This window comes from Mugil cephalus, chromosome 1, assembly GCF_022458985.1.
Source record: "Mugil cephalus isolate CIBA_MC_2020 chromosome 1, CIBA_Mcephalus_1.1, whole genome shotgun sequence".
NCBI lineage: Eukaryota > Metazoa > Chordata > Actinopteri > Mugiliformes > Mugilidae > Mugil > Mugil cephalus.
In genome coordinates, this window is record NC_061770.1 from 11030054 (window position 1) to 11057889 (window position 27836).

Consider the following 27836-nt stretch of genomic DNA (forward strand, 5'->3'; position numbering starts at 1 on the left):
GTGCTGATGCATTGGTGGTTTGAAACAGCCCATAATAATCCCCTGTCTTTGCCAACAGCAGCGTCAGAAGGGACAGCGCAGGGCAGAGTTGGGCGCTTCGGAGAAGGATGCATCCCCAGAACATTTTGTTCCTCTCTGGCAAAAAGAAAAGCAAAGACGAGGACGTGTTTATCAGCAAAAATCTTATGTAATAGCAAGCGTACCGGAATATCACTGAGGACGTTGTCTTTCTGATTCTGATTTCCGTGGTGTTGTGTTTCATAATTTAAAAAAAGGTGTCACATGTAAACCTACAGAGCTGCTATATGCACAACGAGTGACTCATGCGAAATTTTCTGTGTACGTGTGTTTTTGCTCTCCTGAGCCTGGATTTTCTGTATGTGCTGTGTTTGCATACTGCACACAACCCATGCTAATCTCATCAGGGTTTTAAATCATGGCAATGTGTTAATATTGGCACAATTCTAAGCCTGCACACGTTATTGAACAGGCCATATGTATAAAGATGATACGCTCATCCTTTCTGTCCTTTACCGTGGAATTAAGCTGAGCACTTTTGCCAAATGCATCATGTTGTGTTGACAGCTTCCTGCATCAGGTCTGTGGCAAACCTCAGGTTATAAAAGGCCTTCAGGGTAGCTGACGGAGGCTGAAAGTTATGGGATCCTCCTCCAACGGCCACAAAGGATTCTTTCCCTATTTTTTGTTCTCTTTGTCTATGTCTTGCTTTTTGTCTGTGCTTCAATTCAAAGCCCAAACTGGAGGAGTGAGTCTGCAGCTATTATGGATCTCTCCCAACCTCTGTTGCTCTTTTGTTTTGTTTTTTGTTTTTTTTTTCTTGTTTTTATCTCTCCCCACCCTCTTTGTCTTTCGCTTCTGTTCTGTCCTTTTTCCCCTCCAACTATGTTCTGCATGGCTGCTTTCAGGCCGCAGGCCATGCTGCACGATGTGTGTGATGCAAGAGCCTGTGTTCATGCAAACTCTGCTGTAACTTTAATGTAAGATGAACTCCCCTGAGATGCTCTGTAAAATGATATTATCTGTAGTCTGAACTGGTGCTGGTTTACACTAGCAAAATGCTTGATTTCCTTCCAAACAGAACAAGAAGCCAAAATGTGTGACACGTCATTGTGCAGTGAGTTGGTGTTTTTAAATCACACTCGTAAATTCTCCAGATGTTTTGCGGCAGTGTCTTCTAGGCCTCCACGAACAGTTTCTAGTTATTTAAACATGTGTGTTGTTTTTGTATTAAGAGGAAGTGAAGTTAGCCACTAGAAAACTGAGGTTTCTCATTGCTTGAATGCCTCTCTGGTGTGATACCAATGACGAACAAATAAGTTTCTTGTTGCATCGTGTGCTGATGCAGACTGAGTGAATTGGCTAGGCTGTCAGAGTCCTCGTTCCTCTGATCACATCAGACCATCCGCTGCAAAGCTTTTAAATTATTGAAGCTACTGCGTTCTGCCACCAGGGGGTGAACTCTGAACACAGACAGACTGTCCTTCATGCAGAGCTTGGAGCTCTCCTGTGTAGTTAATGAAATTGTAAATATACTAAAATATTGGACCTGTACTACATAAATTACCTTTTTTTTTGTGTGTGTGTTTTTTTATGTGTCAGCAGGACGGCCTAACCATTTTCTCTCAAGACTTGGGTTAAGGCTGTCGACCAGTCAGGTTCCTCATATTCAAGACAACTCTGCAAACAGTTTAATATTAAGCCCCCTCCTGTGTAATCTTACGTATTTTTATTAATTTATTTTTGCAGCTTTTTTTTCTCCTGTATTCTGCATATGCACCGCAGGACTTCCTGTCAGCAGCTCTCCATCCAGCCTCTTGTTTCGCCGCTGCTTACATATCATTGATGAGAAAATTTCCTGCGGCAGGCCACCGTCTATTCAGCTGTTTATTGACTGCACACCTACAACTCAGAGCAGGCCGTGGTGAACTCCTCAGGGTAGCGTATCCATGATTGACTGGGTCAATCGCACGGAGATGTCGGTGATCGATATGCTATAGTATAGTGTAATACAGCAGCGCAGAGGAGATGGTAATATCTCGTCGCGAGGCTTTTCAAATGAGGTCATTTCTTCGGACTGATGGCCGCGCACATACGATTCTCTGTGTCTCATAGTCTTTTGATCTCTGTAACTGTGGATCCGTATTGATCGCCCTGCACTGCAGCGGGGACTTTAGTCTGGCTAGAAGGAAATTTTGTCATAATTTATGCTCTTGAGCCACGTTTCATGCATAGTGCCTCACAAACTCAGCTTCATGTGACACATTTGATAACTGACCTTGACTCCGACCTCTGTCGGCCGCAGCCAATTTAAAGGTGGAGGGATGCAATATAAGTGGAAGGAGCCTTCATTTAACAAGCAGCTCACGCTAACAGGTTCGCTAATGGACATGCTGAAACTTGCCAATAGAGTCATCTACTCCCATTGTGCTTGTGTGTACACTAGCTCAGGTCTGCATCCCACAAAACAAGTAATAGCCTCTCTTGTGATCTGAGGTGATCCACAAAACTCCAGTGCCACTTACAGAAATGTTATGATTGCACTTCTTCGCCTTTTACAGACTCTAGTATATTCTGCCAATAGACACAGTGAGATTTCTGCATACGCACACGCAGAGCACTTAACGTCACAGGAATTAGACAGAAGGAATTAAAGGGATCTCCATCTGGCATGAGTAAATCATCATAATAAACAACGTCAGGTGATTTTGGAAACGGTGAGAAAACAAGTATTAAGTGCAGTTGCAAGCTCTGTCCTTAATGGTGCCTGGTGGATTTTGTTTGGCTTTTCTCTGTCTGTATTTATGTGATAATACATAAACATCCATGAATGTAATCAAGAAGATTAGGACATCTTCGTTATAGTTTGTGAAATGTTAACTTGAGGAGCACGGCTAAAAAGACATTGTCTGTGAGACATGTGTGAATTAGGATGCTTAAATTGTGACAAAGGGCTCATGACTGGTGCGTAGATTAATTAATTCCTCCTCAGTGCCCCCCCGCTGTCCTGCACAGGCTCTCAGTGTAGCCTTTGTGCTGCCCCGCTCTGTCTATATCTCTGCTTGGGAAAGCAGATGAAGCCCATATTGTGCCAGGAGCCATGTGAATAGAGTCGTGTGGTGATTGACTTGTCACACCAAACAAACGCAGCTATATCAATTAGCGTGTTAATGTGTAAATATGTGCGGACATTAATACATGTTTGCCTGTGCCTGCATATGCGCATCTTCTTGTTTGTGTAAATATGCCGTATTTTCAGCGTTTGTGTGTTTGGACGCTGACAATGGCTGAATATTGATGAGAGGCCCATCCACACCCGTTTCCCATGACTGCTGGGACTGGGTGGCACTGCAGCATGGCACAACATCTCAGGCAGAGAAAGAACAGCACTGTGCTTGTGTTCAAATGCAAAACCCCCTCTAGGAAGAAGAAAAGAGTTGTGTTTTAATTGTCTAAGTCTTACAGCTCTACCGAGAAATGCTGCAATGCTTTGAGCATAGTCCCACTGAAGACACATATTTGATTCTCATTTAACTCACTGGCCTTTTATGCCCAGAAATTAAATTTAACCACGGTTGTTCTGCATAATTCTGTCTGTGCACCATTCATATCACAGCCTTACAGTTTAATTCAGCTCATGAATCATTTTATCGACCCTCACTGAGCATTTGTTCAAGCAGTCTGCTTGTGTTTTCTGAAATGCTCCTATGACCTTGATAAGTCAAATAAAGCAGAATTTCCCTCGCTTTGCTTAACACTGATAAAATAGCTCATATTTATTTGAACAAAGCATGGGTATAAAGTCATGTGGTCACACAACATTGCAGCAGCCCCTCCCCGATGAAAGGCTGACCAATCGCGGGCTGCGCTGCTAGACTTCCATTTGAAGCTTCAGTAGTACGGTTGTGTTGCCCAGCAACCGGAATCGGCACATTTCTGGGAGGTCCTGTGTGGATGGCAGCAGCTGGAACACGGAGCGGGAGCCTGAAGAGCAAGAGGGAGAGGATCAGGAGAAGGGGACTGAGATAGGAGGAGAGCAGGGGTTCAGGACTGTGCAGGGAGAAGGTGACGTTAAGGTGAAGACTGAGCCGGTGGGAGAGAAGACACAGTCTGACGCCTCATAAGAAAGTTTGTTCCTGCAGCGGACGAGGCCATTGATGATCCCTGTTGAGCCAACCAGTGAGTTTTGGAGAATTCCTCCTTGTATCCGTACTCCTACACATTCCACTACCTGTGCCTGCTGGAGCGCTGCAGGGCTTCATAGCCATGATGTCTCAGAGGATGTGGAGCTGACGCACTCTGTGAAGGGACCGGCACAGAGGACAGACTGACTGACCTGGATAGGAGTTAAAACCGAGCCGAAGCAGCCAGTATAGAGCTTATTTTTGGAAGGTGGATCCCGAGCATTAATACTGGGTCCAAAATCAATCCTAGAAGGTTCTCTGTAGGCCTGGCTTTCTGGGTTAGTGCTGACTGAGACAGGGGTGATGTGGTTGTTCGGGGCGGGTTAAAACCACTCAGGCTGTCATCCAGTAGCAGTGGTGGAGCTGGAGCTCCAGAGGACGGCAGATCTGAGGTCTGTGCCAGGGATTCACTGGCCGAAGAAATGAGCAGGCTCCCTGCGCTTCTGGAGCTTTTTAATGGTGCCGGATCCCACTGTTCTTCTACCCTATTGATCGTCTGACCTGAGGATGTGGAAGTTCAAAGCATTCTGCCTGGATTACTGGCATGTGCTGTGCTTGCACCCGCACAACAACTTTTACAAGAGGTATGTGTTAAAACGTCTACAGTGTGCAGTCACGTTCGGCTAAGATCATTTCTCGTACTTTCCGTGCTACATAGCTTTTTTCACGGCTCATAATTATCACAGAGCGCTTGCAGCTTGCTGGCGTTGCTGCCTGAGGCTGAAGAGCTCCCAATGTTAAGAAAATCAACATGTTTAACAGCAGACCCTGGAATTTCCACATCAGGCATTACTGACTGATAGAGAAACTGTTATGGAGCCCAGCGCTGCACGCTGACACACTGGCTGACATCATGCAGGGGAGCGTGAGCTGGCTGAACCAATATCAGTTTCTCGTAGTGAACCAGGTTACAGCTGTTATTTTTGCAGAAGCACTCGGTTAAGTAACTCAGCACTTACAACGATCTTGTTAGTGTCTGTTTGGCGTTGGCGCTGCTGAAAAGACGGAGTCGAGCAGGCTCTGACTGAATTCATTTATCTCCGTTCCACTGGGACCTCTTCTTGTTCACCTTTCACCTACTGCATAATCCATCCCTGGTTCCTGAGGCGAGCTCTGCAGCTCGCGTCAAATCTGACATCTATATTTTATGAATCTATAATGTGTTTTGGGATCCTTCCATCACCTCGACGTGCCAATCATGTCGTCAGATTTGAATTGATGTCTTTTGCCGTCATTTCAAGCAGTGAATCACTGCAGAGAATCGGAGCATTTGTGATACACAGCGTGACGGCTCGAAGACCAGATTTTCCTTTTCTTTGATTGTGACATGAATATTAGAAGTTTTCCTACGGAGCTATGTTGGTGCTTGACTGAGTGGTACAATTACTGTCCCCATCTCCCTGCTGCCTATCAGGACCCAGATGTTGAAAGCGTAAAACAACTATCATCTGTCCAACATGTAAGGAGAACATGGAGATGGTGGAATCTTCCGCAGTGATAAAGGTGCATTAACGTTTGGGTGGTCTACCATGTGTCTGATCTGTAATCTCACATCATTATTCCAAGCTGCAATTTCACTTTAAGAGGTCTGTAGTTCTACATGATTGGTGCTCTCATCTTAAGCAGCAAAATTTAGACACTTGGCTCTAGAGTCCGACAATGATGCCCCATTATTTTGCTGCTGCATCAGACAGATCTAACAAGTCACAACCCGCCATGCAGATGTTAGGGAAGCAAACTGCAGCGTGGGGACACTGGTCCAAGGATCTGTGAAAATCAGACCTGCCTTCTGTCACCTCTCTCTGCTGATGCGTTAACACATATATAAACACACGGCCATGATAAGGATTAGCATTCTGAAGGTGAGGATGCAGCGACTCCATGATTCATTAATAATGCATCACTGATTTAGCCGGCAGCTCTTTGAATGTAGGCTTCAGGGATTCCCCAAAGCTGCAGGCACCACCTCGGTATGTTATAGTCGTAGTGTTATAATCATGATTTTAATCAGATTTTTGATTATTTGAGCATGTGATGTATTCCCGTTTCCAACTTTAAAGGCTAGTTCGTAATGATTCACTCAATATGTTGCTCACAGCTGGTCTCAGTCTATGACTCAGTGGTCTGTGGAATTATTTAGGACAATTCTCTATTTTTTCCACACTCTCCGAACAAGTCACCATGTGTCTAATCCCACAGAGTTAGTGGAATATCTCGGTCACTGGGCGTAACTCATTACATTGCTCTGGCTCCGTGTGTAACGTAGTCAGATTGTGTCCCAGGACTGAAGTGTTGTTGAAGCAAGGTCAGTGTTGTAACTCAAAACAGACTCTCCCAGCTGCTGAACTGGTCTTCACCCTCCCTCCAGCATGGCCTTCCCATTGAGAGCAGTGTGATTGTTGGATGCTGGCCCAAGTATTATCGTACACACAAGGACTGCATGCTCTCAAGCCCTTCCTATCCTTCAATCTATCTTTATCACTCCTCTCTCGTTTTAAATCACTTCCACATAAACATGCACGCACCAGACGCGCAACCCTGGTCCTGCCCATCGCCACCGGGGAGCGTGCATCATGGGAGCACCGCGAGTGAAAGATTGCGTTGGACAGAACAAAAAGGAACAAAAAGAAAGGGGGTGTCCGCAGAGGGGAGAAAAAAGGGACTGGTGTGTGCTTCGTTGTGGGTGGAGAGCTTTTGTTCAGAAGAGGGATGATTTTCTTCTGCTATACGTACTGGGCCTTTACCTTACTTGGTCATCAGGCAGCTTGCAAGAGCAGCAACTCTGAGCCCAACATAAACTGGGACAGGGAGAACTTCGGGAGAGGCACGGGCAAAGTAACTTTAGCAGCGAAAGAATGAATTTCTCTGTGGGTTTTTCTATGGAAAGTTAAGGATGTGGGGTGTAATTTGTGGTTGAGGAGGGAGTGAGCACAGACTCTACTTCTTCTGGCTCTTTTAAGGGGAGTCGCTGCTGTTTTTTGTTTGTTAAGCTTTTTGGAAACTTCCTTTCGGTGCCATGTGCATTTTTTTCGGGCATGTCCGATGCCTCCGGTGATGTCACAACCGTGTGGAATGCGATGTGGAAGTACTGCATATCCAGCCGAACTATAAGGTAGGAGACCATGTGGTATGGAGCCAGTGTGGATGGCAGTGGCCTGGAGTGTAAGTGGTGGTTGTCTTTCCAGCTGACCGCGGATATTTCTGACGTCCGACCGATCAAATAACATTCCAAGTCTATATGCTCAAGCCTGGCGGTTTCCTCTCTAGGACCATGGAAATACATTATCACATGGCTGAAAAAGGCAGACAGACGACAGGAAAGACATTTTCAAGGTCCTTCTGGGAAGTTTATCAAGGTTACGTCTTTGATAATAAAGGCTTAAGAATAAGCTGGTTTTCTTTCTTTCTTTCTCTTTTTTTATTTCCTTTAAGCCTTGTTCTCGTCTTATCTTTGTCTTGCCACAGAGGACTACAGCACATATGTCCCCAGACAAATCTCTTTGGGACTAAACGTAGAAGCCAGTACAAATGTAACCATTATGCAGAAAATATCTTCTTTCTTGCCACTTTATAAAATTCCATTAGTGATAGGATTATGTATTTTAGTCTTTTCCAAAGAGCCTTTCTACCACATTAACATATGTTCAACCTGTGAGCTAATCATAAATGTGTTCATCGTAAAAGAAAAGATGTGTCCTATCTTTTCTAGCTATTATGACCTTACATGTAATCCTTTTCAGGGTTGCTTTGAATTTGTATTTCTCATAAGTGACGAGCCGTTGGGAGGAGTCTGATCAGTCCCATGTCTCGTGACATTCCCATTAAGAACTTGGTTCAGTGACTAGAACAATAAGGAACCTCACTGTGGGTAACCTCCACAGAGCCAGGATCTGAATATTATTAGCTCATTTAGGGAAAAAACATAAGTAAACACAGCATTTTACATTGCATACTTTCCAAACACGGAAACAAACTTGGAAGTATTATTCAGCCATGGCCACTTGCCAAGATCACAACATATGTAATCAAGTGACACATACAGCACATACACTGATCAGGGATAACATTATGACCACCTTCCTTACGTTGTGCAGGTCTCCTTTGTGCCTCCAAAACTGTTGTGACTCATCAGAGAACGGACATGGGTTTTCTGAGGGTGTCCTGTGGTGTCTGGTAACAGAATCTTGTTAGTGGGGGCCTTTGGGTCCTGTGGGATGAGGGGAGGGTCCTCTGTGGATCATCCCACAGATACTTGATCAGTTTGGGATCTTGTGAATTTGGAAGCCAGCATCAACAAGTTGTGCAACAGTTTTCATGTTTTTGGAATTGTTCCTAAACTGCCTTTGTGTGTGTCCGCTGCTATCAAGGAGGGTCATTGCTATGGGGTGGGGGAGCCTGATCTGTTCTACGTGGGTGGTGCATGTCTAAGTAACATCCACATGAATCCAGGTCCAAAAGTTTCCCAGCAGAACATTGTATTGTCACAAGATTCTTCTCTTGTCAGTGGTTTTAATGTTGTTACTGATCATTGTATTCTGTAGCCATGTCTTAGTCCTAAACATCATAAAATTAAAGATATACACAACCAGTCAAAGGTCTGGACACACCCTCTCATTCAGTTTGCACTACTAGAAACATCAAGCCAAACAACAAGGTGTGTTTTGTTGAAAAAAGAAATTGCTCTGACTGATGTAAAACTGAGTCGCCTCACTTGGGCTACGTGTTGAGGTGAATGTAACTGATAGTGGATATGAGGTACTCTGTAATCACACTGACACGGCAATTCCCTTGGTGTGGATAACTGATCTGTTCAACAGGGTCACTGGTGGCAGTGAGTCACTAAGTGCCATCAAACATTTTACAGTCAAAAAAAGCAAATTTGTCAAGATATTCATTAGTTGTCATGTATACATTAGTGCAGTTGGTAATCATCTCGACTGTTCTTAGATCCCCCTCATCCCTTCACCCACTAGCCGCCTATGACCCACCTATTCCTAATTTCTTGATCGAAGATGGTGGAGGACGAAAAGAAACAACAACGAAAATCAAGTGAAGTTACAGTAAGGAACGTAGGTTACGTGTTGAAATGTCTGTGGAATGAATAAAGTAACAAGGCAATGCCTGCATGTCTGACTTCAATGCAAAATCTAGAAACAGTAGACACCAGGGGACATTTGATCTGGCTGGTCCTGTGTCAGAGAGTGTGACGACGAGATCATTACTTATTTAATGTGGATCTGGAGCTTTTGAACCGTGCGTCCTCGTCTCCCATAGTGGATATCCATGCGACAGACGGCAGAGGAGCTCTGTAGAGACTGTTGATGGGATGTTAAACACCTTCTGACAGACCTGCGGCGATTCACGACAGGTAAAAAGAACTTGACTTTGGTGGAAATTAGCTTATATATGCTTTGGCCTGATTGATATTTGTGGATAAAACGAGAGCAGACACTGACCCCTCTGTTGGTTCTCTGCTTTGCGCTGGCTATATGACAAGTGAGAGGAACTGCTTAATGGAAAAGTAGCAACCTGCCAACGCGAGCTTGCTGTTCCACTGTGGTGAGTGAAAAAAAAAGAAAAAAAAAAAGAGGAAAACTGTCCAGGGTGGAAAAGCTTAAACATGTCTAGGATGGAAGCCGTATTCTGGTCAGAAGTGTCAGGATGATGGAGATGTGAGGAGGTTGTTATTGTAGTTCTCGAGTTGCGTTTAGACATAACAGGAAAGTCAACTGGTTTTCTGGCTTCCCCAAATTGCAGTAATGTTTCTTTTGGTCACAGTCACACCAGCCAGTGCTCATCCCACATGTAGATGTCTATGGTTGGTTTAGTGTACTCCACCATATCACCTGTTTGTGAACTTTATTTTTTCTGTCTTGCTTGACCAGAAGCAAAACATTATTTGTTTTTAATCTGTGCCATTAGCCAGAAAAGATACGTGTGCATTATTTGTCTGAAGTTTGCCTGTTATACAGCACTTAGGCTTTTTCTTATCTATACTTAAGTTGCAGTCCAATCACCAATAAATAATTCACATGGACGTTTCTCCTGGGCATTGTGTGGCAAGCCGGTTTTATTTTCTTTTTTAAATTAGCTTGAAGAATGATAATTGTCCAAAATAGTTTGGCTCCCTTGCCGAGAGATAGTATAAACTACACATTTACATTCTCTTCACTGCAGATTGCTGCAAGTTTGCGACATTGCAACATCACGGGTGACTATGTTGGGGAACATTGCCTCAGCTGCAGTATCTACAATTGCTCATGTTAAGCCGTACAGCTTTTGAAATGCTAATCATCTGTGGAAGCCAGTTTGTTTACTTTAATGCTGAAGAATGCCAGCCTCTAGAGAGAGCATGTTGCATGTTCAGGGTGTTTTCTAAGGTGTCTGATGGGGGAAAATGCACAAAAACGCAAGTTTCTATATTGTCTGCCTTTTTTGTACATGTCGTGCATGTTTTGTACATGTGTTGTATGAAAGCAGGGCCAAAATGTGTGGTGCCTGTGTTCTCCTCTTTGCGAACAGCGGGCGACTGTGAGAGCTCAGAGAGAAACACAGGCGCTCTCTCTTTATGTGGCTTTTTTTTACTGTTATTTTACTTTTGATGACATATTCCTTTGCATCTCTTCACAGCGCTTGCCTGGAGAATAATGAGGGTGTGTGCTGCATTAACTTATGTAATGGTGAGCAAGAGGAGGGGTGAGATGGGGGGTGTGCAGGGTGGGAGGAGGAGGAGGGGGAGAAGAGAAGAGTGATGAGCTCATGCTGCTGCACTGCAGCTCTTATAGACACACTCTGCACCTTGTGGTCTTTATGGCATGCACATGCACGGATGCATGCAGTTGGTGTGCGATAATAAGTTGACTGATTCTTATCCAAGGAAAAACATGCAGATGCAGACGAGAAGAGAGCAGCTCATTACTGTGTAATCGCTAATTTAGTATTCTGCTGCAGAATCGGAGGCTGGCGCACATATTTTTTAATTTTTTTTCTCTTGCTTAGGTGTGAATTGGAATTAGAGCATGGAGCCTGTCCATTACCTGCATCCCTGTTTGTACAGAGAGCTGATGTTCAGCTGTGAACAAGCTGAGCCTCCAGAGCTCAGGTTGGTAATTGCTGCTAATCCGCCAACTCTATTCAATGACAAAACGAACCCTCGTTATCCGGAATATGCTTTGATTTATGTCAGCAATAAGCAAGGGTGGGGTAGGGTCAGGGGATGGGAGGGTGGGGGGTTGATAATAGCACAACAGCACATTTACTCCTGTAAAACAGAGTGGTCCCTTTGGGGGCTTTCAGCTCTGCCTCAGCCTGTGATGCATCGGCGAATGAATGGATAAAATATTGCTCTTGGCAGACGACTAAACATTAGAACATCATTTCCCAAGATTCTAATATCACAAGCACATAAATTATTTGCAGCACTACTGCAAGAAGGGACATGCTTTGTCTGTAGCTGTTTTAGTGTAGCCTGATTAGAAGCACAATATATATTTTTTTTCTTTAGTTTTTTGTTGGATTAAGATCTGGATTTTTCTTCTTTAAAAATGATGTCCCAGCATGAGAGTAAAATAACCATGTTGCCATGGAGGCCAGACCCGCGCCTGGTAAACAGTCATTAAAGTAAACGTTTATCCTGATTGGACTAATTGCTTTGGGAGGAGTGTAAATGGAGCTCTGTGTGTATTTTGCACGTAGAGAAACCTCTACTTTTTCTAGCAGCATGGGCAGCTCTTTTTTTTTTTTCTGTCAGCCTTAGCTGTTGCCTTGACAACTAGCCTCAGAGATCTGTGCACGTGCACGCAATTGTGATACATCCTGCTTTCAACCTACGAGGCATCGCTCGCTGAGACATTGATGCCTGTATCATTCAGGTTCCTCTGGACTCATTTTAATTATTCCCAGTGACATCATTCACCAAATTCCATCCATTCAATGCAGATGTTTTCATTCTGAATGTGTGTGACACAATTCTCGAATAACAGTTGTTAATATTAGTATTAGTAGTCCTTATTCTTGTGGTAAGGATGTGCTTCTAGCTTACAATACTTAAGACCATTTCTTTTTTTGAGGACTAATAAAATCTGGGACTGAACAATAATTTCTTACGAATGAGCTGAAGAGATCCGACCTGTGTCTTCATGAGGGTGTGAATATGTCGGCCTGCAGCTTAAATGATCCCCCCTGGGAAATGAATAAACTTATTCCCTTCCTTACTATTTGTAGCTCTCTCCCTCCACCTTTTCCTTCTTTTCGCACCAATAATCCTCTCACTGTCACTCTACTCCACGCCAACTAGCTTCCTTTGCCCCCTTTTGATAATGACAAGTGGCGGTCCTTTGATCAGCCACACATACCCAAACCCCACATAAGCCTCTGCACGGTGTGCTGTACAGCAGCACCATCTGTTGGTAAAGAGGCTTCAGGACACAGGACAGCCTCAAGGGCCAAGACCATCTCCTGTGACCATTTGATAGAGGTCTTATGTTAATCCCCCCCCCCCCCACTGCGTGGATGGTCTGCGGATAACTTTGGCTGCATTCTCCGTAAAGAAACTGTGGCGGCCTCAAAGCTGTCTGCCTGTTAAAGGCCACGCTGTCAAACGGTTGGGACGTTCCTCAGTGAGCAAGTCAAGGGCAGAGAGCTGAGAAATGAAACGATGGAGGGTATTTTGAGTCAAAGAAATGAGCGGGTCTGAATTCCACTGTGATGCATCAGTGAGGAGAAAAAAAGACAAATTAAGGCAGATGGGGTCTCTTGCCTTGTCTCGAGTCCCGCAGAGGCTGCTGCAGCCTTGCAGCCTGGCATCTTTCCCAGATAGCTTCATTAAAATTAACTGCCGAACTTTACTTAAATGCTTGGATAGAATATAGATAGATAGATTTTTACTTCAAGACTGCCGTTCTTTTTTGTCTTATGAAAACTGGAAACTGAGAAACAAAGAAAAACAGAGGACAGAGCATCTCCTTTTTATTGACAGGCTTTTGTCGGCTCTGTGCGACTGGACTGAACGTGCGGGACAGTGCAGGCACAAAATCAGGTGAAGACTTGGAGAGGGGGATGTTTGCACAGGGCTGCAGTGTCAGCTCCTTCCGTATAACATGTCATGTTGTTCCTTTTCCTGCATAATAATAATAAGTGATACTTCCCCTGTTTGTGATTGTCCACTTTCAGTCTAAGGTGGGTCCCAACGTAAATAGGACTCTTAGTTCTCGTCAGATTTGAGCGGCCGACCTGTTTGTTTGAGGATGCGTTCTGGTTGAGAGCTCAGATTTCCCCTTCGGTCACACCATGTGTCCTAAAGAAGGAGGGGAAAAGAGGGGGAAAAAAACAAAAAAAAAAACATTGTGTGACCTTGCAGAGCTGCAACACGCAGGCTAGGAACATGTCCCCAGTGAACCACAGACATCAACAGAGCAGAGCAGCTGAGTAAATGACCACAGACTAGATGAGGATGAGGAGACAGGTGATTACAGAAAGAGGGTGGATCTAATAAAAGAAAGGCAGAGATTCCACAAAAAAGTGAGATTGAGTGTGGCTGGTGATTGAGGCAGGGGGAGGGCGCTCCGAGCGTGGGGAGCCTCCTCTTTTCATTGACGTTTAGGAGAATGTGCTGATTAGTTGAAAGTAAATTGGTCAGATGAAGGCTCTCTCTCCTATGCCTGACCGAGCCAGTGTAGCTTTCCAGTAACCGGGGTCACCTTACCTCTCTGCAAAGTGCTGGAGCAGCTTTGTCACCGCAGCCCGGGTCGTGTTTCACAGTGTACGGGGCCAACCCGGAGACAGCTGTGTGGAGGTAGGTGGGCTCTACTCTGACAGTGTGTGTGCGCGCGTGTGATCTCTCCGGCTGTGAAGTGCAGGTTCACGTAGGTTTTTCGTGTCGGAGGCAGGGGCTGTTTGCGCTGTTCAGCACGGCAGGTGTCGTGCACGCCTGGCGAAAAATGAAGTTGTCATTTAAAATCCGAAATGATCATTCGACCGCTGTGAGGATTTTTCTTTCGGTGTTTTACAACGTTGCGAATTGAATGTTTTCGTTTTTCGGACGTTTAGTGAGATAAAACAAAGATATGCAAAGGCGTCACCTCAGGCTGTGGGGAAAAAAATAGAAATAAGCTTTTGTTGTAGCCCCGAGTGAGAGATGAGTTATGAACGTTTGAATGCAAAACTGTATTTGCATTGGAAAGTATAGAGATAGTGCTCAAACGTTATTGTGACAATGCCTAATAGTTTGACACGCACACTAATCCACAGTACAGAGAGGAAGAGTTGTGGTGATTATAAGTCAAAAATACGTCATTATCAAGATTCACTGCATATTTAACCAACACGTGTGATTTGTTATCTGTTTCAGGACTCTTATAACTTCTTCAGTCCATAAATGCATGCAAGAACAATTTCTGATCCCAGCATATCTCCAATGCACTTTCCCGCTAATTGTCCTGCTTGTAAGATGCATCCTGTTTATGTATTTTCAGTGGAATCTACAGCAGGTCCTTTGATGACTGCAGATCTGCTCCTATGCACTTTGTTCACTAGGGCCTCCTCTTATCAGGAGAATGGAGGGCTTAGCGGGGAAATCATTAGAACCTATTAGATGCACGGAGCGTGTGACGGCCCCTCGCTCGTCAGTCATAACGTGAGAAATTGCGGTTGGAGAACACAGAGCTGCACTGTACTGACTCTCTTTACATCACATGCAACTCACCCCTTTGTCTCTGACCTTCCCTCTGTGCCACTTCTATCCCAGCCATCTCCTCCTCGTGCCGTGTTTACACTCCAGCGGGTCACATGCTCCGTTATCTTGTTGTCCCGGTGCGGGACGTTGCTGAGCTACATTTTATGTCACAGCAAATAGAAGACCCGAATTCCCTTCTGGGACAATTAGGCACAGTGCAGCGGCTACGAATCACAGCCACTTTTTTATCACACACAATTCCTCTGTGTTTCGTCATTAAATGCAACGTAATGGCAAAAACGGTGAAGTGGCTCCTGTGGAGCGGCTTCTCGGCGCTCTGCGTCGCGTCCTTGCGGGAAACGGTTAAAACGAGATCGCGGAGCTGCTGGAACGTGATGCAGGGAGACGTTTTCAGGAAGCGTGTGCCTTATGCCGAGCAGATGTTTATGCACTTGAACAGGAGGTCCGGCAGACAGTAACATGACCTTCCACGCTCACACCAGCTCTCCTGTTGAACTCCGAGCCATAAAGACTGAGCTGTTAGTGCTCGGCTCCAAACACTCGGAACAGATTACACAAGGAAGTAAGGATCTCATCCTGTTATCATGGCAGCTTTAAGGATGTATGTCCCTCCCTCCAAAACATCTCCCCTCAGCTGTCACTGCAAGATTTTTTTGCTGTACGCTGTACAGTTTACTAAAGTTTAAGTGAGGCGTTTGACCTTATTTACACAGTGGATGTGTTGAAACCGCTGAGATGACAAAGTAGCGAGAGAGCTGACGGTGACTGACTGGGCTAGGTTGCCTTCGATATTAAGTCTGCAGATTGTCTAAACTGCTTTAGTTTTTTAGCAAAATATTCTACAACAATGTGTCAGTGTCATTTCATGACTTTGAATGAAATGTTAAATATTATTACCAAATAAAAAAAAAAAAGAAAGCAAGAAGGCTCAGTGTTTGAATCCATCGGCTCACACTTCCTGTGTGGAGCATGCTCTCTCACTGTGTCTGCGTGGGTTCTGTACAGGCACTCTGACTTCCTCCCGTCGTCCAAAGACATGCATCGTTAAATAATTGGCCGTGGGTGTAAGTGCGAAAAGACAAAGGTCAAATATACCAGACTTACTACAAAGCGTTTACTATGCTGATGCATAGACATAGAGGATCAATTTTACTCTCACGCCTGCCCGCTAAATATGAATCTATAACCAACTGGTGTTAAGTTTTGCTTACCTTACAGTAAGACAGTAACATTTCATCAGAAGCTAAACTGTGTGTCACTTGGAAAGCAAAAGCAAATGTTCCCCAAAATGACACAATGTCGCTTGAAGCCCCTTGTGGGGTGAAACTGAAACTGAATCAACAACAGAACCAGTTGAACCAATTGAATCCTGCTGCCAAGATTAGCTAACGAGGGCCAACTTAAATGGACCTGCATGACTCCAGTTGCTCGCCGTGAATTCATTCCCAATACACTTTTTGCTTCCCGGTGTTGACCTGTGTTTCTGTGCATCCTACTCACACCTGGGCTCACCTGCACTGTGATGTAAACTCCAGAGCTAGAAATGAGGAGATATTCTTGGAAAACAGTGTGTACTACTCCAACACATAGATTAACTATTCATGTTTCCACATGGTTACTTACTTCGCCCAATTCAACTCGCTCTACTCAACCAATCAGCAGGGGGAAAAAATGAAGTGAACTCCTCGTGTTCAAACTGTTGCTGTAGCCAGAGGAAATGGACTCCACCAAAAGAGAAAACATTCTCATCTGGCCCTTTGTTGATTTTTATGTCAGTCATAGATTACCATGTGGGTGTGAAAATGACTTTCCACTGATAAAGCCTCATGCTCCTTCTTATTGACTCCTGAAGCTGTTCGGATGTTCAGTTGATTAAAAAGAAAGAATCGCTCTTCTGTTAAACAGAAAACACACATCGGCCTCCTTGTTGCACCCTTGACTTTTCGACAGGAGTGGCAGTATCCCAGAAAATGGGAAGCAGAGAGACGCATCCTTCTCCTCTGTTGTAGCTCCACATCCTTGTCCAGGACCATTTACTGCATGGAGGATTGGTTTGTTATCCTGCGGGCTAAGAGAAGCAGGACAGGGGCCTCTAATAAGTAATTGAGGGGCACACAGATCAATAGGCCCTGCAGCTTGCAGGGACCTGTGCGGTACTCTCGGTCAATAAAGCAGTAAGCTTTATGGAGCGTACATGAAACCTTCAAGGATACGCCCAAGGTAGCAGACAGATTTACACTACATTTGCAGTCCATTCCTGAGTAATGACATGATCTCCTTTTTTATTCTGAGACGCTTCTGTTGCAAGCTTTATGTTAATGTTGATGTATGATTCGCGTGGCTGCCTCTTCTCTGTCTCGCTCCGGAAAGACTTGGTGGTGTTATTGACTTGCAGCTTGTGCTATGTAAACCAATAAATGAGATTTGGTTGTGTGTGAATTAAATGGAGACCAAACATCACTGGCCTCTGTCAGGCAGTTTGTCATAAAGACAGTGAATTAATCCATACTCCTTTTTCTTATAAATGTCTTGTCTGAAGCTCAAGTTATGGATGCCACTGAGGGAAATGAGACAACAAACAATGCCTCCTCAAATGGGCCGTTATCGTGAATTTGAACGCCTCTACCGCTCGGTAAAGCCGGGGCTTCATGTCCTGCAGCCTGCTTGAATGTGAAAAATAATCTGCTGACTTGCACCCACCAGGTCTTGTGGAAACGCGGTATGAATGGAACTTGCACACTCAGGATATCTTGTTCCACTGGAATATGTCAACATGAATCCATTTCTCAGCACTCTCGTGACCTGCACAAAAGGTTTCCTCCCGCTTTCTTTCACACTTGTGAGGAAAAGGGACGTAGACGGAGGATGACTGCTTTATCTCTCTGGTATTGTCCTGTGATTGATTGCTTCCTGGTTGTCTGTGTGGCTTTGGGAAGATGATTCACTGAGCAGTTAGTCATTTTTCTTCTTTCATAACTTCTTCTTGGCCCGTTGTCAGGATCAGAATGTCCTGTCATGGATGTCTTCAGGAATACGTAAACAAGAGAGATGGCAATCATGAATAATTTCTTTTTTAATCCGGCTTTTATTGTTGAGGTGCTTTCAGCTGTGGCTTGCAATTAATATTTAAATACAACTGATCAAGTTTTCATTGCGGTGGGGCCTAGCTCTTGTTGCATGTGTCTTGATTTTTCTCATGCTCATGCATTGGACAGGAATGGACAGCTTGTCTTTTTGCTGGGATGTGCAGAGTTTTTACATAAGAGGAAAAATAGGAGGATTTCCTTTGGGAACTTGACACAGCAGTTTCGCTCTTTCTGAGTTACTCCCATTATGAGTCCGAGCTCCAACTTCTCAAAAGAATGTGTAGGAAAAGGCATCGGACACACACTCCCAGTCAAAAGTTTAGACACACCATCTCAATAATTCAATGAGCAGGTGAGTCTACACAATAGCAAATGCATTTCGATTTGCTTTCAAGCACACTTAAAATGTTTAAGTTCAACCCATGTGCTGTTTTGTTTTGACTTCTTATATAAGGACGGATGACATCTGCTTGATATCCTCCTTAAGATTCCTGAAGGCGAATTTGAAGCTCAGTGTGGTGGATCTGGCCGTTGCCATCTTGGCGGTGCCTGACTCCTGGCTAATCCAAAAATGTTCAAAGAATTGGATCCTGAGTAGAACTTAGATGGACTGGTTGCTGGCTCTAGTCAGTCTACTGTCAGTGCTCATAATGTTATGCCTGATCGTATACATATAAAAACTCACTGTCTAGTCATGTACTGTTTCTGACATGAAGGTCAATGAGATTTGACTTTCTTTTGAGTCAGCCTCAAGTGGCCATTTGAGGAACTCTATTTTTTGGCATTTCCCCATTGTCTCAACTTCTTCGACCCAGAGGTTCCTGCCCACCACAGCTAAGCCTGAAACAACATTTATCTTTACACTAAGTCTCCTCTGTGGAACGACTTGAATTTCCTGGTTGAAATTAATTATATGAGTACGGTATCTTCAGGTGACTTTATAGTATTTACACAGCTGATCATGATGCCCTTAGCTGCCTTCGCTTCCCTCCACATTTGTATTCAGCCTCCAGTTTTAGGTGCTTTCCCCTGAAATAACATTATTATGTTTCCTGAATCGTTGCCTTGCCTGTCAGCCTAATGAGGGCCATTAAAATGAAATACGTTTCATTGCTTTCAACTCCCAGCGGTGAAAGGAAGGTCCTTTATGGTGCAGAAATCAAACAATGACAGAGGATTAAGACTGTGGGTCCCAATAACAAAACAAGGATTATTATTTGGCAGCCCTGACATATTGAGGCATCTTATGGTCATCGCCACAGGGCAGTCCTTATTATTCTCTGACTGTTTTCCCCGAGTCAAAGACTGGAAAGACATGATGGAGCAAACATGAGGAAAGCTGCCTTTATGTGCGGCGCCAACACAAACAATGACTGGTGCCAGTGTAGATGGCCGAGCTGGGAGGCGCTCCTCGGGGTTCAATAGTAGAAGTGTTTATGCTGGGAGCTTTGGATGACGCGAAGGCAAAGTTGGTTTTGCCATTGAGGGAAGGGAGACTGTAGAGATCCGGCCTGCTGGAGCACAAAGCAAGCCAAAGTGTGCTGAAGTGATTGGCTGAGTAATGGTGGAATGTAAGCAGTCTGGGTATTAAAAGAATGTAGAGGTTTCGATCTGAGTTTCCTCCCTTTATTTGTTCCTCTTCCGCACGAATCGCTTCGGTGTGCCAGTACATTATTTAGACATCTCCAGCTTTGTTGTCCGGAGAAATTTAAATCCACAGTTGATGCAGCATCATACTTTTTAACGGTTAGCATGTCTGTTTGCCGACTAGAAATTGAATTACAGCCACAATCAGCTCGAAACCATAACATTGTTTCGTGCTCGGCTGCTAATGAAATTTTGGGTGGGTGATTTTGAATGATTGGGCAACACGGCGTGCTCAACATTATCAGCTGTTTATCTGACCACTGATGCAGTCGGAAGTGGATGGAATCTCATCCGAACATTAAATTATTGTCATTGTGGCCCTTACAGTCAAATTACCGAGCTCAATAACGGAATTTAGCTCACGGCTGCGAAATGATTGCCAGACGTGCAAACACACATAAACACGCACGCACACACACGGGTAATTATTTTAGGAACATGTCTGGTTTATATCAAAGTATAGATGTGCTTTTATTTTTCTGATGGATGGCTCCTGATAATAGGTCCTGGAATTAAGACAGCAGAGAGAAAGCATTTGACTGATGTTATCCAAATCGTGGCTCTTTCTGATGATTGATGGGCCACCGTGGTGCTGTGAGGCAGTGAAGCAGATGTTTTAGGAACATTGGGGGGAGGGCCTTTAAAGTGTTTGAATGGAGACATAAGAAATGTTTTGCTGCGCTTTTCTGTTCTACAAATTCATATAAGGTGTATATGTATATGTTAGGTGATTACAGAGAATACTTGCAGCTGCTTACACTGCCCACTGCATGCTTTTTTTTGAAACATTATTGCTTTAAATGCGAATAAAGGGACTGGGTTGAATGTGTTGTACATGCTGAAATGAGCATGTGTGATATAAGATAAGTTCAAAGTGATTTATAGTGCTTATAAACCACGGGGCCTTACAATGCCTGACTTGAGACAGGTGTGACTGTGCCACTGCCTCAAATAGATTATTGCACCACCAACCCCCTCACCCACCAACATCTCTCAGCCAGATAAAGCTGGTCTGCTACATCCTGGTGCCTTTGAATAACCCAGCCTCCCTCCCGTTTCCATGCCCCGACAAACATGTCTGACCTCAGTCCTCCAGAATGACATCACTGCCACATGTCTGCTCCAGGCCTAGAGTCGGTCTTCAAGGGAGCATGTAGCGTCATTTCTAACCAGTGGGTGGCGATGTCACTCTTGACTGCCCACTTTGAGCCGGGACTGTTTTGTCACTTTGGCTGCGGTGCAGGGCTGCTGTGGTCGCCATGACCGCCCTGAGTATTTATACTTGCTGTGGCCTTTGTCACATTTACAGTCACGGCCCGCTCTGTGCACAAACCGCTGGAGACACTGGCTTCCAAGTCTCCCTAGCAGCCTCACAATTTAACAGTATCGCTGAAAATCTCTGCACACCGATGTGGCACAAAGGAGCAGATAATGAGATGGAATCGGCAGCGCATTCGTGTCCATTCTGTTGCATCACTGTGCATTCTTTGTCTTGTTCTTCACAGCATTGTCTCCTTCACAGGGTTTAGCAGAGCGTGTCACCTCACATGGGTCTATTTTTAGCAAGCGAGAACTGTGCTGGAGTACGTTTCTCTGCTGAGGTGGGGCTATGGCGGAGAGCCTCAGAGAAATATGGAAACTGGTAATGGAGTGCACTGAAAGGAACATATTGTAGATGGACAAAAAGCTTCTAATAATGGTAACGGCGCACAATAAACGACCTCTCTTTGTATTTTACAGCCAGCGAGAGAGAAAGTATGTGCCTGCAATCAGGAGAAGTACAGCTGTATTTACTGTGATTCTTTTTTTCTTTCTTTATGTATTTCTTTTAATTGTAAGTGCAAACACCGAAAAAAGCAGTCCAGAAACTTGTGGTTGAGTTGTGAAGGCAGAGTTTGTTTGGTTCCCTTTGAAAGGTTGTCATTTTATTCACGCAATTCCACTGCCCACTCAGTCATTTTAAGGATGGCAGATTAATGTGCAGAAACAAGTCGCTGGGTGCCCGCACTCATATTTTAGCGCAATTTCGCGTCTCCACCTGACCTGCATATGTCTTTGGAATGTAAGAGAAAACCAGAGGACACCCACGCAAACACAACGAAAACACAACTCCACCCTGAAAAGACGGAGGCGCGAAGCTGAGCCCGTGTGCAGTCTACGCAGGTGTTACTTAAACACTCAGCGGTAGGGCTCTGTGTGCTTGTTTTCTTTTTCAAAATGACAGCTAATAAAAGAAAATGGTTTCAAACCCACAAAATCTTAAATAATTTATGTCTAAATGTAGTGCTTCAACCAGGAGCTGTTTAGCTTAGCATAAAAACATCTGTTCATTGCGCACCAAGTTATAAAACTCAACTGCCAGCACAAATACATTCTCCAAATTAAAACGTGCATTCATTCATTCATTCATACACTCCTTACATACGGTTCCCACTGCATCCAGTTTCAATGCAAATCTACTACAACCGTGTCATGGCTCTAACATGGACAAGAGACTAAAGGTATTAATCTTCGTCTGACCTTAGACAGGAAAACGAACAAGCGTATTCCTCAGTATATCAAACTGCTCCTTCAAAGGGTAAGTCAGCAGTTATGACCAGGAATTCACAACCCGCTTTCGGTCCTTGACAGTCTTTGATCAGACACTATTCTGTCAGTACTATAAAAATATTGCAAGGTCAAATACCCAGTTGTGAGGAGAGGATATATCTGGGGTGGTAACATTTTTAGATGTAGCAAAAACTCATCTCAGCTTCCATGTGGGCGGACGGTCAGATTGGTCCTATCTAGACCGGATTTACTCACTGCTGCTCACTGCCGTGATGTACAAACTGTGGAAAAGAGGGAAGCCTCTCAGACGTTACTCGCCGTGGAGATCTTTGATCATTCCCATAGGATCCCACAGGCAACACATCTGCTCCAGCTTTGCAGCCAGCATGTGATGAGCAGAGGCACTATATCCTTTAATTACTCCTATTTCAGCTCTATTTATACATCTGCTGCCAGATCTTTCTTATGCACAGGAATTCTTTGTTCCTGAGACTTTACAGGAAAGAACAAAAATGTGTTTCTCCCCCCCCCATCCTATACAAAGTCCACTCTGTTCACAAATTTAGCGCGGGCCACTACATCTCATTTAGTATGCTGTTATATCAAACTATGACATCAACCCGTTGTAATTGTTTCCAGGCACGGCGAGGGCTGAGCTTTCATTTTATTTTCCGTTTCTTAGTCTCAGTCGCTCGTTGTCCAGCAAAAGCAGATAATCAGACACGATGCATGATGTCATGTAGACGAAGCACATAGGGCCAAAATCTTGTGACCAAGTTTCCAGGAAGCCATCACTTTCCCCTCCCTTTGTCTTTTCCTCTGCTCTGTCTTTTGTCCATCTTTTTGCAGTGAGAAAGTCCATTTTTTTCCCATCCCTGATAATATTCAGGTACTTTGTGCGTGTGAATGAACCTGATAAAAGCTTTTGCCTGTAGCTGACCCGCGGATGCCTCTTTGGCCTCATCCCAAGTGTGGTGCGTGCAACTTTTCTTACTTTAAAACAAGAAAGCAGGATAACAGAAGAGAGGGCACTGAACGTGAAGGGGAGGGGGTGATTGAGTATGAGCTGAAATGCAGAGGGACCATATGTATTGAGTTGAAGAAATTGGGTTTTATGAGCAGAGAGTGGGCCTCAGCTAGGAATTCTCAATGACATCATTCTGGAGCAAAACGCTGTGCAGCCAGGACTTACTCAGATGGAGTGGGCCTTCACCAGACGGGACGACTAGACCGCGTCGTAACACTAGAGGGGGAAGAGGGAGACGTGTAGTTAAGCAGAGTTACAGAATTACTCAGGCTTGCTAAGTTTGTGAAAACTTTTACTGCTCTTTACTGCGCTTTACCTGGAATTTGCCTCATTGGATGATTTCAGTGGAACTCCCCTTGATTCTTAAACCGATTTTGCCCGTAAGCCTCATGTTGAAGCAATCATGGGGCTCATAAGCATCACACGCTTTCCTTCGAAACGAGGCCACGATATTACTTCATATCTCATTCACAAACAAATATACTTGTTAGCCGCTCCCTGTGGTCCCAATGTCTAATATCATGCACATATTTTCAAACTAAATGCCTCCCCCTGCGTGTGCCTTTTGGGTGAAATGGAGGAAAATTATAGAATAATGAGCATCCGGGTTTTATTAAGAGGAGGTCTTTTTTTTTTTTTTTTTTTTTTCCAGTAAGAGTGGCAAGATCCCTTGATAGGCGAGAAGCCGAGTCAAGTATCAGCTCCACAAGACATTAGCAGCTGTAGCCCCCAGAGTGTAGGGCCAAGGTCTCACACTGAAATAGATCACTTGGCCAGTTACTGTCTGTGTGCCTTTCTGCACATAATCATTCAGCGTGAGTCACACGCTCGCAACCAAGTCTGCGCAAATCCCCCGCTGTGATCCGTGACACATGTTAAGATTGAGTTTCTTTCACTTTTAGTCGGTCCTTCGAGTTTCTTTGTCCCTCAGTCGCCTTTCATTTGCGACCTCAGATGAAAACAGTCCAGAGAAGGTGATCATTTTAAAGGTTGAAGCCTGTAATTAGAAGAATTCAACATCTCCCACTAGAGACTGGTGTGTGTGTCTGTGTGTCTGTGTGTGTGAGTGTGTGAGTGTATGATTGGTGTCCCTGTAAACTGGCTCCATGTGGGACCCATTCTCCTCTGTTTCCTGTGCCTGTTGTCATTAGATAGAAAATACCTTTGACTTGGGGGCAGTTTTCCCCAACCCCCTTCTCTCAAAGGGGTGATTAGTCTCTGGCCTGTCTCTACAATCCTTGTGAAACCCAGTGACGAGGCAGTGTCAGCGCAGGATCGTCTGTCTGTCTGGAGCTGGGCGGCTTTTTTTGTTTCTTTTTTTCCCGGCATAATATTATCCAAGAAGTTAAATAATCCTGATTTAGAGATGATGAAAACATGAAAGTGGGCTGATTCGTTTCTGCGCAAGAAAGGTACCGAATCCTTGTTGCTTCTTTACTTTGAGCACATCTTACAAGTCACTTCAACCTTGAAAGCCTCTATTAATAGAGGTGCTCTCTTTTATTTGAAATGTCTACCCAGCAAGTCCTTTTCCTTTTGTGGAAAAAAAAGACTAATAGAAGTTTTCCCTCAAACACTTCCAACCCTGTCCATTTATTTATGCTGTTGTCCCCTTACATTTTACCTTTTAATCTTTCTCTGGCTTGTATAAAGTACAGCTACATGTACATGCACGCCATGTGTTTTTAGCGCCTTTCTTCATTCCTCAATCCTAGCGGCCCGAGCTTTCCTTTTCATGTTTGCACATTCTTTCATAACGTGCCTGAAAATGTTTTTTCTCCATCACCTGCCTCCGAATACGTTTTCTCACACGGCCGCTGTCGTACAGGAGGCATACGGCTACGGAGCTGCCGTCCTTTCACACCCCCTTCCCTGGACCCCGCCTTCTTCCATACTGCATAGGGCCTGGCAGAAACTCACACTCCCCTGTCTCCCAGCCTCCACCCACCCCCACCCCCCCTCTTACACTCCAACCATCCCGGCGCACGGAGAGCAGAGAGGACGAAAGAGAAAAAGAAAGAGCTTCATTTGTCTGTCAGAGATTACAGGCTGCCACTTAGCTCTGACCATGCACGCCTACAGTCCACGAGAAGCTTCTCTCACGAGGCAAAGATGAGACGGGAGCGACAAGCTACGGGCTACAGCAGATGTCAGTTTTGAGATGTGTCTGTGCTAGAGAAGCCTTTTTAGGCAGTAATGGGGACTGGTGAGGGGACCCGCTAATGTTTGGAGTACATCGTCTTGTGAGTGGCGGCCAGCATGTGGTGTTTGCAGTGTAACTCAGAGAAGACCCAGTCGCTGCTGGAACTGGAGCTGAACGGCTGGTAAGAGTAATAGGACAGTGTGAGATGTGCGTGTTTGTTCTTGTGTGCGTGTGTGTGTGTGTGGCATTGAATTAGTATTCACCTAGCTGCCAGACCTCATAAGGCTATGTTTATTAAGCGAAAGAGACACAACGTGTCTGTGTGTGTGTGTTTGTGTGTGTGTGGGGGGAAAAAAAGCACAGGTCACACATAATATTAAAGCACTTGTCTTGTGTTTTCATGCACATTCGTAGATGCCGGCATAAGCTTTCAATTTTATATTGTGGTCTGCAGTTTCAGTTGTGACTTTACTCCAATGGAAAACAGATCACGTCCCCTCTATTGAGTCACTGTGTATGCATGTGCCATCATATTGTGTTTAGCCTTACTGTACAAAATCCCTCTGTGAGTGGGATTGCCCCCCCACACCCCACCCCACACCCCCTCACCCCACACCCCACACTTGGTTGAAGGCCATTCCTGTGGTGTGTTGCGGCCCTCCCACTCAGTAGCCGTGACTCTTTGCTTTTTTTCATAGCTGGATCTTCAAGGGCAGGTGCTGAGCGTAGTGTGAAACACAGCTTAATTATTCATCAGCTGAGGATAACGACAGGGACTCTGCTGCTGTTGTTGTTGTTGTCGTTGTTGATGTTTAGTCTTGGCACGATGGAGGAGGAATGCCTTGATCAGACAGACTGAGACCTGGCAGTTAACAAGGGAATAGTATTGATTTCCGATTAGTGTTTGCAGATGACGGCCGCCTGCTCGTCACACTTGCAGTGGCTATGATTTTCTTTGCTTCACCTGCCTGGTGCTTTGCATATAAAGCTTTTATTTAAAGTCGCTGTGAAAAATGTGAAGCTCTGCACAATTAAAATATCATAATTCTCATCAGCCGGTTATGACTTCAGGCAAACAAAGAATCTGAATAATGTTGCGCTTTGTACACAATAGCATTTCGCAGGGTATTTTAAGTGCAATAACTAGGACAACATTTAGTTTGGAAGCTGTCTAACCGAAGTATACGACTTACAGTAGTAGACTATGAGACTCCAGTCGACTGCATACTGTCTGCTGCAAACTCTCAAGAGCAATACTGTCAGTGCGCTGGCCAGTGCAGCTTTCCAATTTGTAGCTGTGTCAAAAAGTAAATTCCCAACTCGCTCCTTCCTGTCTTTTTATAGCTCTTACAGAATCATTCACTACTACAGCTTTTGCCGCGGAAATGCCAGATACACCTGAGTGTGTACCGGCACTGTTTTAATCCCGACTAGCGTTATTGTGTTAGTGTGTGGTCTCCCGACCTTTTGCCTTAACAAAATCGATTCTCTCGCATCTGGTTGGGTCTGGCTTGTGCATCTGTATTTATGAGCTCTCTGAGTCACTTTGAAAGGAGGAAAAACATCTGCTTTTGTTGTGCTTGGAGCCTGTGTTGTCATTGCCTGTTGGGTGAGCAGTGTGATGTGGAAGTGCTGTTTGATTTTATTGCCAGGGTCAGTTCACTGACTGCGTTTACATGCACATAAAAACGGATTCCTAAAAATAGTACCTGCTATCTTAAACCCCCCACATAAAGTTTTCTAAGGCATCGGTTTACCCCATTAAAAGAACTGTAAACAGAAATAACCTTCGGACAGAAGACTGAACTTTCTTTTTCAAACATCCTTGAGGAGTTTTGTGCACTCCATCACGCTCCAAGTAATTTGGTTTGAAAGAAACCTCGCTAGATTAGCTTGACTTTTCTTCATTCTTTAGGCCGTAAATGGCAGATGTCAGGGTTTCACGTATTTTTCAAAGTCTGAATTCTGGCAAAAGTAAGGAGTCACTTCGGAGTTTACAGTTGAATCATGCTTTCGTTTTGTTTGTAGACTTTGCTGTGACTTCTTTTGGAAGTTACGCTAGTTCCACTCTCCGGCTCTCTCTTCCTCCGCAGCTCCAGCCTGCACTTCATTAGCCTTCTTCTATTCCCAGAACTCCTGTAGATGTGACTCCTCTTTTCCGGGATGGAGGAATGTTTCTCCCTCAGGTCCGACTGATGGAATGGGTTGAGGCCTGGGCAGGGGCCCGGGCCTGTTTGTTCAGGATGTGTTGGGAGGGAAGGCGGGAGGAAGGAGAGCTTGTCGACCCCCCACCCCTCCAAATCCCTGGATCCCGTGGCTGAAAATCACTGCCAGCCGCGCTGACGTGCTTACCCATGCCAGCATCAGAACTAACAGGGGACTCTTGGTGTATAAAGAGCCAGGCGGAGGGACAGTCGGTGCTAATATTCTGAGATCATATTTCAAAAGCTGCAGTTACTGTAAGGAAGTGGTCCTTGGACCACCATGA

At 44.7% G+C, this 27836-nt stretch overlaps 1 protein-coding gene across 8 annotated transcripts in view; it reads left to right on the forward strand.

Moving 5' to 3' along the window:
* The window catches only part of LOC124998655 (IQ motif and SEC7 domain-containing protein 1-like), an 85130-nt gene that overhangs the window by 40979 nt on the left and 16315 nt on the right, over positions 1-27836 (forward strand). The window contains exon 1 of one of the 8 annotated variants that reach the window (XM_047573640.1): positions 3877-4786. The exons of 4 other annotated variants lie outside the window; for them this stretch is intronic. In XM_047573640.1, coding sequence (XP_047429596.1) covers positions 4710-4786 — 77 coding nt within the window. In that variant the 5' untranslated portion in view covers positions 3877-4709. Of the gene's footprint in view, positions 1-3876; positions 4787-6599; positions 7315-11206; positions 11305-25190; positions 25530-27836 lie in introns of those variants that run through there. 3 more of the 8 variants (XM_047573554.1, XM_047573477.1, XM_047573721.1) reach the window with 3 other exon arrangements.